Source organism: Phoca vitulina, unplaced genomic scaffold (genome assembly GCF_004348235.1).
Source record: "Phoca vitulina isolate PV1807 unplaced genomic scaffold, GSC_HSeal_1.0 scaffold69, whole genome shotgun sequence".
NCBI classification, from domain to species: domain Eukaryota; kingdom Metazoa; phylum Chordata; class Mammalia; order Carnivora; family Phocidae; genus Phoca; species Phoca vitulina.
The window spans coordinates 4,745,192-4,759,172 of record NW_022589772.1 but is presented as its reverse complement, the minus strand read 5'-3'; the positions used below and the strand labels follow the sequence as shown (position 1 = coordinate 4,759,172).

At 45.2% G+C, this 13,981-nt stretch overlaps 1 protein-coding gene across 1 annotated transcript in view; it reads right to left on the bottom strand.

Moving 5' to 3' along the window:
• Positions 1 to 4,100: 4,100 nt before the first annotated feature.
• Positions 4,101 to 13,981, bottom strand: part of AMMECR1 (AMMECR nuclear protein 1) — a 114,565-nt gene continuing 104,684 nt past the window's right edge. Inside the window, 3 exon segments of the mRNA XM_032392818.1 lie at positions 4,101 to 9,043; positions 11,419 to 11,515; positions 12,935 to 13,025. Coding sequence (XP_032248709.1) covers positions 8,929 to 9,043; positions 11,419 to 11,515; positions 12,935 to 13,025 — 303 coding nt within the window. The 3' untranslated portion in view covers positions 4,101 to 8,928.

The following is a 13,981-nucleotide window of genomic DNA, read 5'->3' as shown; positions in this document are numbered from 1 at the left end:
AAGGGGGAGTGACCTCTTATGGGGATGGGGTGTTTTTATGGATTGATGAAAAAGTTTTAAACTACAGAGAGCTTGTGGTTGCACGGCGTTGTAAATCCATTAAATACCGCAGAATTGTGTGCTTTAGAGTGGTTCATTGTATGTTATGTGAATTTCACCTCAATAAAAGACAACATCAAACAAAGGAGGTGAAAAGAAGGGAGTTTCTTTTTACCTCTCAAGTGTCCTGTTTGCAGGACTCACTGTGTAGCCTTCCTTAGAACCAAGGGGGTCGCCTGCACTTTCCCAGCCTTGGGCTATTAGCGATTTCGATTTGACCTTCTCCAAGTCCACAGATTCTTCTGCAGTGGGACGAACCCAAATGGGGGAAGAAGGAGCCAATTCGGCCCATCTACCCCACCGGAGCAATCCCATCCTACTTGAGCAGCCATATTAACCCCGTGCCCCCTTTCCACCCCCATCATTCATGTGTACCACAGACCACATCTGCTGGGCAAGGTAAACCCAATCCAGGTCACCAAGGGGCATGGCTTCATGTACAGGGGTGACTATGGCCACCCACCACTGTCCCTGACCACAGTTCTGGGAAAGGGGCCGAGGCCGAGGCCAGTGCCAGCAGGGTGGCAAGGTCTCCATGCAGAGTTCCTGGAATTCATTTGAATGTCTGAAGTGGAGAAAGTTTAGGGAAATGTGTGCATTACTCACGCTAGTACTGCCCTTCCAAAAAGATGGGGGTTTCCTGCTCTTTCCAGGCCCAAGACGCCCTTCCTACTCTGCCAGGATGTGTGGGAGTGGGGCACGATTGCCCCATCCAGCTGTTTGCTCAACCCCTGTCTCCTGTGCTGATGCACACCGATCCACTTCTGTGGGTTGACACCTACCCTAACCTTGGATCATTCCAGAAGACCGTTGAGACGGAAATGCTGGATCGATGAAGAGTGACTAGAGCAACTCCTAGTTTCAAATCTGCCTGGTGTTTAGGCCACGACTCCAGCCTTCAGCAGCTTCCTGTTGATTCAGATGTGATTTACCTGCTCTCTTGTGTACCGGTTGTGTTTCCTGTTTTACAATAATCCAAACTGAACACTGCCTTCTTCCTGGCCTACATAGCAGGGGAAAGTCACACCGAGAGGGACTCCGACTTTCCGCGCTGGCTGGGTCACCCATACCATCCTCTCTCTCCTCCTGCTCCGTGAGTAGATGTTTTCTTCGGCTCCTCGGGCCTCCAGGATTCTTAGCGCAACCAGCCTAGTCTGTGCTGTTCTCTCCGTCCTGGTCATGGGAAGGGCCCGGAGCCTTTGAGAGGGCAGCTTTGCAGTGAGAAGAACAACTCTCCAACACCAAATGCCATTCCACATGCACGTAAACCTACTTCTTCTATGAGCACACATTTTCTTTCTCAACCAGCTAGTGCATTGCCGCCAGGGAGCAGGACAGCTGGGGGGATCACAGGGGAAGGGACAACTCTGCTCGGGTGCCCCTCTGAGGTGGAAGTAAGTTAGGGGGGCCCTATAAAGCCAGCCCGATGTTGCATAGGCCCCGGTCTGAACGACTTTCCCCAACTAGACCAAATTTGGATGCCCCCCACAACTCTTAGCTCTGAGCGGACTGTTCATTTGTTTTTATGACATTAACACTATCATCATTCTCAAGCCAAGCACGGGGCCATGCCCCTATGGGGACAGGCACGCAGGAAATATTGATGGATCACGTTGAGCCTGACATTTGGGAGGAAAAGGCCAGAATGGAAAAGGAGATGAGATGACAGCTTGCCAAAGGCCCTCAAAATACCTGGGCAGGTTGGGGCTCCAGCCATGGCTTTCAGATTGTCCCGTGGGACCTGGCGTTCTGTTGGAACCGATCCAAGTTTCCGTACACATTCGCTTCAAAAAAAAACCATGTGTATAAACGTATGGTATTTAAAAACTGTAATACCACCTGAAAGAAGCCCCCAATGCATACCTAATGTTGTACCTCCAGAATTGCAGTTGAACACCCACCAGTGGGTTTAGTGGGAGATGTCGGGTGGCCTCATTTCTGTTCAAACCTCAGGATCGATGTGTTTCCTGCCTGAACTTCTTGAAGGCCTCGCCAGGCCTGGTTCAGAATTTCATGAAATTTCATGGTTTAGGTCTGGACATACCCACTGTCCTAAAACTATAGGAGTAAGATATCCCCTCTTCTCTGTGCAAATCAGAACCTTCTTGCTGTCGGGCAGGCCATACAGAGTACAGAAATAAATGGGGTGCTGAGGCTCTGCCTCCATCATGTCGCCCCGATTATAAATTCTTATAGTCATCAACACAGCCTTGTTGTTCTCATTAGCTTTCTAAGGAACCGGTGTGCATCTGTAATTTAGAACAACAAAATACTGCTTTTAATCTCGTATCTTTAACATAATGAGATGTCATCTGAGAGTTTGATTAAAAAGCAAAGAGAGTCTTCCACCATGGAGGGAGACCAAAGGCTGAGCAAATGGCTGGCCCCTTGTGACTCAGCTGTGTCCTTCTAGAATGGGAGCGTGAGCTCAAGGACGCCAGGGCAGTTGGTGAGCACAGAGGCACGTCTCGCAGCCACCACCCAGCTGCGCGCTCCAGACTTAGCGCACCCTACATCTAACCTCTGTCGGGCTAATGTGATCATCTGTCATGATGGAAATCTGCAAGCACAGGTCAGCGTTCAGTTATATAAGGCACACGGCCTCTACCAGGCCTCTGGGCCGGTTCACTGAAACCATTTGAGATAGTCGGTGCAATACGAACATGATCTATTCAGGGTCGTTTTTAAATCCATTTGTAACCAAGTTCTCAGGACGAGGTAGTCTGGCTTGAGAAGAGTGCTTCGTTAGGATCTAAGGCAATTTCCTCCCCGTCTTGAAAGATTTCTTTTCACAGGCCTGGGGTCTGATCAGGAGATTGTCCTACGAGCTATTGGATCAAGGGAGGCCTTTTAACGTAGGAGCCCAAGCCGTCTCCCCAGGGCCCACCTCGTGTGCGTCCCCCCATAAAGCTATTCCTCCTGCAGGCGAAAGCCTGGGCAAACGGGGAAGCTGCGACGGCTGAGCCCACACCCACACGTGTCTTGGCTCCTGTGGTCAGAGCTGCAGGAAGTGGGAGAAGCCATTCTCCGAATGGGCGGCCATTCACTAGCTCTCCCGACTGGCAGCTCTGAGTGCGCGTGTGATTTCAGCACGGCTGATTGCCCCCCAGCTCTACTGATCGGACCCCTTGGGCATGAGGGTGTTTTCCATCAACAGAGAGGAACGGCCGTGCCGCTCCTCCGAAGCAGTGGAGCTATTTCCAAGGTGCCTAGTGGGGCATGAAATCCAGGGAGGAAATGCTGAAGCTCTGCGAAGAATTTAGGTAGGTGGAGTTTGATTATTGAAGTTGAAATCCGTCCAGACCATTGAGTTAACCACTAATGTGATAAAAAATGAAGGCTGTGGGCTCGTGCAATTACTTCGTTCTACCTGAGCCTATTAATATTGTCTAAATCATTACAAAAAAAAATCCCATGTACCATTAACCATGAATGATGGAACTGGATAAACCTCGAGCAGATGGCCGCCTTAATGGAGCACTATTCAACACCGCAGTAGTCCTCCGGGATCTGAGATGGCTGTTTTTAGCCACTGTGATTGACATCAGCACGTGTCACCAAATTCACACGGGCAGCGGGGCTTTGGGGCAATGCAACAGAAAATCAGCCCGTGTGCATTCACGAGCAATTAATCCTGAAATATGCATGGGACGGCGTAGGATTTAGCACTGAGACAGCAAATGATTTAGAAAGAGCCCGAGGTATTCGAGCAATGTCCTCGGTGGCCTTTCCACGGGGGAAGAGATAAGGCAACAGCTGGGAGAGAGGTGGCCCACCAAGAGCTCGCCTTCTCTCGATGCAGGCTCTTAGCTGGCCGGGGGAGGTCAGCAGCACCAGCTGCCTTGCCCTCTACACAGATGGTTTCCCCAAGCTCAGGCTGGGAGTAGAGCTCATCTCCTGCCACTCCGGAACTGGAAAAGTAGCTGGGGACACGTTTTGAGTGTATGGTAGGCTTAGTGTGTGTGTGAGTGTGTACCCGCTCGGAGCAGCCACATCTGGGGCGTTTTCAGATTCCGTTCCTCCCGTACCGAGAACATGGCAAAGCCTTGAGGGCAGAAGAGAAGAAAGGCTTCCCACCTCCTGAGGTGCTCTCGCCCGGATAGCACTGCTGACTGCCCCCACCAGCTCGCCAGAGGGAAACACCTGTTAATAACACACCATCCGGAAGGAATCTGGAGCTGCATAAGCACGGCCATGCTACCACCGGACTTCACGTCTGATGCTCGCCCCAGGTCCGAGGCCAGGGCGGACTGTCCAATAAAGGCTGGACTCAGTCACCAAGCCAGGATAGAGGGCCAGGCACAAGGAGGACACAGGCAAATCATAGGGGAGGTGGGGAGCAGCTGCGGGTGGGTGAGGTGTCCCGAGCGCCGGTTTGGAAAGAAATCGGCATCAGCTCCGTTTCCAAGTCTTCGACGGTTAGCATTGTAACAGGAAGCCCCCACGGGACCAACAGCCTTACGATGAGGCAGGCAGGTTAAAGAAAGAGACACCAAACGGTAACTCAGTTTTAACGTTTTATTGGGTAAATGATTTTAAAGATAGTAACAATAGTGTCAAAACTACTACAATATCTTTCCACAGCCATACCTTACAGACCCACGTAAACCTTCTCATTTTTTCCCTCTCATTCAGTTTTAATATTTTCAAGCTATACATATCATATAAAATGCCCATTTCCAATAGTTTCTTCAAACTATTAAGCAATTAAATGTGGAAGGAAGGAGGATCTAGTTATACTTGGAGGGGGTTTCAGGTAATCTGCGATGTCTCATTGTAATCCAAAAACAGGTTACTAAGAAAGAAGGGAAAGAAGAGCTACTCCAGGTAGCTTTTGCTCATTACGAGTCTCACCACTGTATCACCAAGAACTCTGTATGCTGGTGACGGATTCAAAGTAATTTCGGGGAACATACAAAACACTAAAATAACTTAGAAACTAGATCCAAATATTTCAAAAGTAATCGACTTTGATATACAAAAACAGTCAGAGGTGGTTACAAAAGTTTGTTTTCTCAGTGCGTCTATGTACCAGCGCAGTTACTGGGTCCAGAGCAAAATAAAAGGTTTCTCTTCTTCTGAAACAGTAATAAAAAACAAGGAAAACAGATCTTTGTATATAAAGGATCAATGCTGGTCTTCAGAATAATGTAATCGGAAACCCTTAAATCGAGAGGCACACAACGGGTTTCTGCTTTTAAAAAATAAAAGGAAAGTCACCAGTTTATTTCAATGGAGGAGGTGCTCACACCCCTCAAATAAACTTAATTCAATTGAACATCACTAGCAAAAATCACTTAGAAACTGTACAAAAATAAAAAAGTTAACACATTTAATCCTGCAAGGTTTTTGTAAGGACTGGAAGGCAGGCTTTTGGAGCAGCATTTGGGCATGGCTGGGGGCTTCTTTGGTTTGATCTAACACACGTAAGAGATGGAACCTATTCCAGATGACAGTTTCAAATTTCCTGCACATTTGAAGACATGGAAAGAGGCCAGTATACAAACTTCTGGTGTGCTGGGCATTGGGACTGTGTGTACTGGACTAGAAACTCTTACACCTGCTTGAAGGGGGAGGGGGGACCGAGAGCAAGCCTTGCACCTTCCTCCAGCAAGTACACCGACCTCTCAAGGTTAGGGGAGACTGGGGCGGGTGGGAGCACACTCTCGTGCAGTCCGAAGGCCACTTAATGGGGGTCGGGGTGGGCTAGGGTGGTGGTGGGGGGGCAATTGTCCTTTTAGAATCTGGTACCTGGCTGACTTTAAGAACAAGAAAACCTTCCAGAAACGGAAGCCTTTTGCTACATACCAAAGTAAAACGCGTACTGTTTTCCCAGAGGAAAAAAAAAATACCCAGTTGCATTTGAGAAACAAAACACAGAAATGGAACTAATTAACATTTAAAAGGGGGGGCAATGTAAACTTTGTGCTACTCAAATGAAGTTCAAGTATTACTTCTGAGCTGTTTAAAGATCACTGAACTTATACAATATTCTGGTGATAAGAGTGCAATTCACATTTGTGTTTCTGGACAAATAAACCACAACTGGCTAAAACACAACCTGTGCAATCAGAATCTTCGTCTGAGTTAAAGACACATGCTACATATTTCAACATGTTCCAAGTTCATTCAAACCACAGACTTAACAGCTTTGTACTATACGATGAAGGTGAAAGGGTCTAGCGTTTTTCTGTTTGAAGCACACCATTACAGTTTGCACGACACCCTTTACGCTACGAAGTCTTTTTAGTCAACAGCTATTTAGAGACAAAAAAAAATGCACTGTGCATTAATTTGAAAACAAAAGGAGACAAAACTATCCTTTTCCCCCAAGCCATGGTGGGAAATATTGCTGACCTCGTCCTCTGAAGCCTGCAGGATGGTTATTTCTTCAGTATAACATTATTACACTGGTAAGAAAAAATCTGTAGAACATCTGCATATATCAAGAATTTTTTAAAAATCTGATATGATTTTTAGAGTCCGCATGACCAGTCACGTGACCTGCTCAAGATTGATTAGCACCGTTAAATACATAAACACACATATGTATGTATGTACGTGTAAGTAAATGTATACACACACACATATGTATGTCAGATCTTTTCTTTGAAAAACAACAACAACAACAACTTCTAACCATGAGCTCACCCAGGACAAGGAGCCTGTTGAACTGATGAGATGATGGATAAGATGGGTCAATATTGGTCTATTTTGTCTCTCTTCAGTTTGCTTGTTTTATTTACTTTTTTTTTTTTTGCAGCAGACAATATCATTCAGCTTGTGCTCAGTGTCCCTATAAGGGCAAGAAAAAGTTTCCATCAGGTAGCCACCTGGTTTTATGCTGAAAGATGAATCTGCTCCAAAACTGCTCCCAAGGAGAAACGAAAGGACTCAAGATCCCTTGCTACATATAGCCCAACAGCTAGCTTTCTCTGACTGATCTCTAGGTTCAGTGGGACTGGCTACCAGGATTGCATTTCAGGCTAACCATTGGCTTCTTAGTTAAGGCATCACGACTGAAAATGGTTATTTCAACAACAGGCGCTGTGGATGAAGGAATACCACCAAACCTCTAAAGACTCTGATCAAAAATGAAAGCAGTTTCCTCTGCCACAGTGGCAAGCGGAGGGAATTCAGGCAATCAGCGCACCAACTAGCAAAAGGGTTTTGAATTCGGAACTAGCAGTCTGTCACTTGTCACAGCCGACTCTAGGTATAAGCTCCGCCATTTTGATTTTCAGTGACATCTCAAGAGTTTTAGACTACATATTCTGCACCATACTTATATTCATCACTTGATATACTGGTTTCCTGTTGGAAAAAAATTACACACACACACACACACACACACACACACACACACACACACTACAGGAAAATGAAGGTAATCTTTCTCCAGAATCATCTGTCATTTTTCCTGGGGATAGACACACGGACCTCCTACTCCTCCTGACGTTGGGAAGTTCTCTTTGTATGCACCGTGGGAAGACCAGCCCTGCAAATGGGCTGGGCTGTAACAACTCTGTCATTTCTAAATGCCGGCTCCATTTTCATAGGTGTAATGTAACATTTTATCAACATAGTAAATGTGTTTCTATCAAAAGTATGTAGTGCAGAAAGACTCCAGTCTTATCCCCATGACAAACATATCTGAAATCATGGCATATATGAACTTTTGTTTCACTAGATTATCTTTACTATTTCTTTAAATAGTCACTAAAATTGTCTCTGGCCAATCATGACTTATTGAAACCTAAAGCTAACAGGTTTAAATTAATATATAATAGACAAATGTCTCTTTTTTGGTTATTTGCTCAAAATAAATTTTTTCACCTTAAAAAAATACTTAAGAGTAAGGAATTCATCTAATCTGCTGTTTCACATATAGACACAATAAAATTTTATAAGAATATTTCTCTAAATTGCCTTTTTTCCCCCTAACCTCTCTTAATTCCATTTAATTATATTCTTCTCAAAGGCACTAGATTCTCTATCTGCTCTCTTCCTGATATTTGCTGCTCTTCAAAATGATTTCTGTAGCATATCTGAAAGGTAGCTTGTACTTTCTTAAAACAGTGTTGTAGTTTGTTAAGTTGGTTCTATAAAGTGATGAAGCTGTCTCTTCTATGATAACCAGCACAATAGGCATAAATGATTTCTCACTCTCTGTGACAAGCTCTATCATGGACCTTTGCATGTTCTCTACTAGAACTAAAGTTCATATATTTTAACCATGGGAAAAACACCTAAGGAGTGAAGACCCACATACTAAGCTCTCATAGCAAAATGCGTTTTAGACAAATTCAAGAGTAATATACAAATACCTGAATTTGATATGAATTGCTCCCAAACTCAGCTATCAAAAATTCCCTATCTTACTGAGGAAAAACTAGAGAAAAACCTAAATAAAATCCTTAAAAACTGCACAATTTCTTCCATCCACAGTTGAAAGAAGGAGGGAAGAGAAGACAGAAGGAAGGAAAGAAGACAGGAGGGAAGGCAAGGACAGAAAGACAGGAACCTGATTGAGAGAGCAAAGCAAAATTCTACATAATATGGCAAGGAAAGAAAACCCCAAAAGTTATATATGCTGCAAAAAAAAAAAAATCAATGATATAAAATAATAAAACAGAATCTTCTTAACAAATGCCACTTTCCTACCCGTTACCATGATGATCTCAACTGATGATGTCCAAGCTTCATCATGGCAACGGAAACTATCATCATAAAATGGTACAGTAAAAGAGATAGCTAGACCAAGAAGGGGTAGGGTCTCCTGGGAAGAGGTCTGCAGAGAGGCCCAGTGACTGGCTGTGCGGCTCAGTGTCAGGAATAATGGTTGTATGGCGGAAGGGGATGCCCAATGCCATTTTGGAAATGATGATGCTGGCGATGAGCAAGGTATTCAGCATAGCTCAGGGTCATCTTTTCACTACGGTACCTGAAAAAGTCAGGGAAGAGACAAAGTTAACATCAAGAAATAGATGACACGCCAATGTCAGAGCTAGGAGGGATCTTAGAGATAACTTTACAGACCTGGAGAGACAGAGGTCCAGAGAGAAGTCGTGACTGGCCCAATGCCACACAACCAAGTGGCGAAGCTGAGATCTGAACCCGGGAATCCAAGTCTAAGTCCAGTGCTCTTTCTGCTCTACTGCTCCTGGTTTCAGTCATTCTAGAAATTTCCATGCCCAGCCCCCTCCACCAGCCCCAGTTTGCTAGCAGGAAGGAACAGAGGAAAGCCAACCTATTGCCACTGTGTATGCATCTCATTCACTTGACTGTTCTTTCTTCCAGGACCTTCCCTCTTTGTCCATTCCCTTCCCTTCATCCACGCATCTACTCAGGCCTTGCCATTTGGTAAGAATAGCAACAACGAAATGCTTTTCCTAGTACTGGTATCCCGAACCCTCTCTTTCCCCATCTCTGGCTCTCCTTTCACCCCCTCACTTCTCAAAAGTGTAACTTGCATTTTCTACCTTCAGCCCTTCATCTCATGCTGCTCCTCAGCCCCGTGTTCCTTGGCTCCTGCCACTCTTCCATGGAAACTGCTCTTTCAGAAGGTCACCCCTGCTTGACCTCTCCATTAGGAGCCCACGTGCCACTCCCTTCCTGAAGCTCTCCTGTGTCGTGGGCTCTACAACTCCACACATCCCTTGTTCTCCCCTCTCCGCCCCCGCCACCACTGTCTCTCAGACTGCTTCTTATCTGACTATTCCTCCTACTCCTGCCTGCTAGGATTTTACTGTGTTTCTGCCTTCAGTTTTTTTGACCCTATACTCTCTCTGCCCCCTCAGGGAGCCTTACCTTTATAGCTTCAGCTACGACCTCTTCACAGATGATCCCAAATCACCATCTCTGGCCACGAGTTCTATCTGTGTACACTTCTGGTGACATATGGGACATTTCTATATACAGATACCCCAGGAAGCACTTCAAATCCAGAATCAATGCTGAAACGTGACTCTCCTCCTGCGGTCCCTCCCTTGGCTAAAGGGTGCTTTGGTGCCTTGGTGCTTTTCATCTAGAGGAAAGCCTTGACCTGTTCTTCTTCCCTACTTCTGAATGATGACTAAGTCCTTTTGTTGCTTCCAGTGTTTTCTCGTCTGTTTGCTCCTTTCTTCCCACCCCACTGCCACAGTTCTTATTAAGGCTTCCCATTCACCTCCTTTGGATGGCTGCCCCAGATTCGTAGGTAATAGCAATGTCTCCTAACTCCTTTTCCTGTGTCCCATTCCAATCTTACACCTCCCCAAATCCATCTGTTTCAAACCCTTCAGCGGCTACTTACCGCCTCTAGAATCAGGTCTACGCTTCCTAGTCGGGAACTCAATACCCTCTATGATATGACCCAACCCACCTTCTGGGCCATGTTTCACTCCCATGACCACCTTCTGTATGCACACTGAAAGACCGGCCAAATCAGACTGTTGAACCTTCCTCAGAACTTGGCTCTATACTTCACCACCCACATGCCTCGACTCACTAAATCAATCCTTTTCCTCCCCCAGCCTCACATATTCTACCCATTCTTCCAGCCCAGTCTCAAACCTCCCTCCTCTCTGAAATGTTATATTATCTAATCCCACCCCTCATGTAAGTCCTCTTTCCCTACTTTATGACTTCACACCATCCATCACATTCTGCCTTACATGCATCATTATTTTTGTACATGCCCTTCTATTCTCCTAGACTGAACTTGGGGAAAGCAGAGAGGGAGGCATTTTCAAATGTGTAACTCCTCAGAGCTGGGAAAAGTCCATTTTTAGACTATAGGCATTCATTGTGGTTTTATGGAATTGAAACAAATGGAAACAGCAATCCATTTTCCTAAAATGTTGGATATTTTTAAAAAATAAGTATCCCCATCATCCCACGGAAAAATGTGTTTGGCATTTGTGAGTCTAGCTCAGTTGTGATTTTCAGTAAGCTTCCATGATAGACTTCTACTGCTGCCAACATCCTAAGGTTAAATTCAAATTTGAAGAGTGCTTATCAGAAGCCGGGGGTTCCGCTAAGCAATGTCCAAAGCTAGCCAAGGGCTAATTCTGGTAACATTCTTCAATAACGTAGTCTACAGGCTTAGAGGACTTGCTCGTGTAGAGCCCAAGGAATCACACAGAGCTAAAGGTGGGAAGACTGGTACGTCACACAAGCCGAGTTCCATCATACCCACCCCCAGGATGGCCCTGCCGTTCATTTCCATTTGGTTTCAGGAAAGAAAAGCAAGTAAGAGAGACCAAAGAGATCAAAGGGTTATAGACACACGCATCGAAAGGTACTGGTTAGCCTGGCGCTAGAAAATGCCTTCTGTACCTGGTCAGTTTTATGGTTTTCCTGAATTCATTAGTTATCGGAGCTTTATATCCTCCTTTCCTCAGTAAGGAGTCTATGGTCTGAATATGGTCCCATCCTGTGGAGAGTAGACCAGATAAAATACCAGTCAAGCACATGTCACAAGCACTTTCGGGCAAATACAAAATGACTTTGTAGAGGTCAGCTAGGACTGTCACCAAATACCATCAACTCCTTTGGCCCTAGAAACAGTCACACAGAAGACCTAAGACTTCCTCCTGTAGAGAAGCAGGTCTGCCCCCCGCATACCTTAAGTGCTAGCTACCCGTGACGGCTGACAACATTGGCTTTTTGATCTCAATCGCATTCAAAGATGAGACGTCTAAGAGGCTGGCAGTGACGGCTCAGGCGGGGCTCGGTATTAAACCACGAACACTGCCCTCTCCTCTAGCAATGACATCTTTAAAAGGGAGGGAGAAGCCTAAATGTCATTGTGTCAACTCAGTAGTAGGACTCCCACACTAACTCATGGTAATTACCGTCCCTGATGGTATCTTCTGGAGTCAGTTAAGTGTATCTTTGTGAAGTATGCAAAGACATTTTTATTGGTTCTGATGTGGGATGGTATGCTTAATATCCGAGGCCCCCTCTCCCTCGTATACACTTTATGAAGCCAACGGGAACTACAGGATTGAGACATTTTTGAAAACCACCCCAATAAATCTTCCGAGAGCTGTCTTAAAGACTAACTCTCTTGTCGGGGTGGGGGGCGTGTAATGATATGAAATTGTACGGTTATATAGCTCACATTTATATGAACCCAACATGAGAGGAACCCAATCACAGATGCTTTCTGATGAGGGGAAAAAAGCTCTGTAAGATAAAGAAAAAATATTCATTTCAACTGACGTGAAAAACTAGAATTTCATGGTGGCTAGAAAGGACAAGGTGTTACAGAGTGAAGAATTCTTTTGTGCTACAGTGGTGGTTCATAAACATTTGTGCTCTATCTGCCAACACAGAAACATGTTTGATTAGGAAGTGCAGACCAAGCAGATCAAACACGGAGACTTCGTGTAGTCTTGGTGCTCCTGATCTTAATGGGAAACCTGCAATCCTCACAGTAGCCGAATGAGTCCCCGGCAACCACCTGACGAGGAAACATTTGATATTGACAATGTACTGCGGGGCTGACTGTTAGACAGAAGGCTTGTTTACGCCAAATACAGTACGGTGGGATTATGAGAAAAGGGCATTCCAAATTCATAGCAAACCACTGCCTAAAAAGAAAACCCCACTTCTACAAGGCTTTGCTCTGGGGAAAGTTATACTTTTGCGTGTTTTTGCTCTCCAACTTTAGTGCAGAGATTCAACTTCTGTGGGAGTCATTCACCGATCTCATGCGGACATGGCAGTGCCAGGGGCAGAAGAATCGTTTCTTCTCATTTGAGAACTGCCAGGTCAGAGAAGCGCACTTCAATGTGTGTATTTGTTCAACTTCTTCAGCAGATCATAGGAAATAAAGTACGACAATGACCTTGCTCCTTTGCAACCTCCGGTAGGTAGGTGGCGGTGCGTTTTGATCCTTTTTCATTGATGAATTCTATTCTAATACCATGTACACCGACCTGAAAGAAATGGGCAGTTTTATTAGTACAGTCTTCTTCATAGAGATTGAAAGGAAAAGTTATAATTTAACTTCCAAGACAATGCAGTTCTTCCTTTCCCCTTGTTTCTGGAAGGGCATACCTAGATACATAACATTTTTCTCTTTCCAAAGCACTGACTTTGGGTTTGAGGGCCATTATGATGGCCGTGGAGACTGAAAACATCGATGGATGTGCCCCCGACGTGCATTGGGCTATGCTATTCTGTCTGGACCCAGAACACCCATGCTGCTGTGTGTAGAATAAGACCGTCGAGGGCAAGAATTCTGCCCCCACTCCCAAACTGTGGCTCACGACACTAAGGAACCAGAGCAAGGGAGCTGACTTCAAAGAGACAGCAAACACGTATCCTGTTTTCAGATATAAGCGCCAGTTTGGATGAAGTTCCAAAACTTCCGGGGCTGCCAACTCCCTTCTCAGGCTGTCTAGTCTCTTCAGGACCTTGAATTCTATGTAGACGAGCAAACCCAGATAAGGCTGAAAAAAAGCCAACAACCAGATCCGACATCATCACCCATTCCATGTAGTATTTCTAAAATATATGACACGGCTTAGGTGGGTCCATGGCAAACCCTCACCGTCTGTCTACATCACTGCCCTCATGCACTGTTGCTAAATGTACGAGTGATAAAGATGTCAAATCCCTTTGGGGCAGGGTATTTTTGCACCGTTTCTTATATATGAACACAGAAATCACTATAACTTTATGGGAAGCACACAAACTTCTGGTGATGCCCTAAGAAAGGGAGTTCTCTAAGTGACTGTGGGCAATTTCTTGCTAATGTTTTAAGAAAGTAACATACTGTTTTACTGATTAGCATCTAGTCAGAAGGAATCAGTCTTTTTCCCCCTCGTACCTCACATAGAATCATATACAGAACTGAGGATCACAGAAAGGTCTTCTTTGTAAACACTGG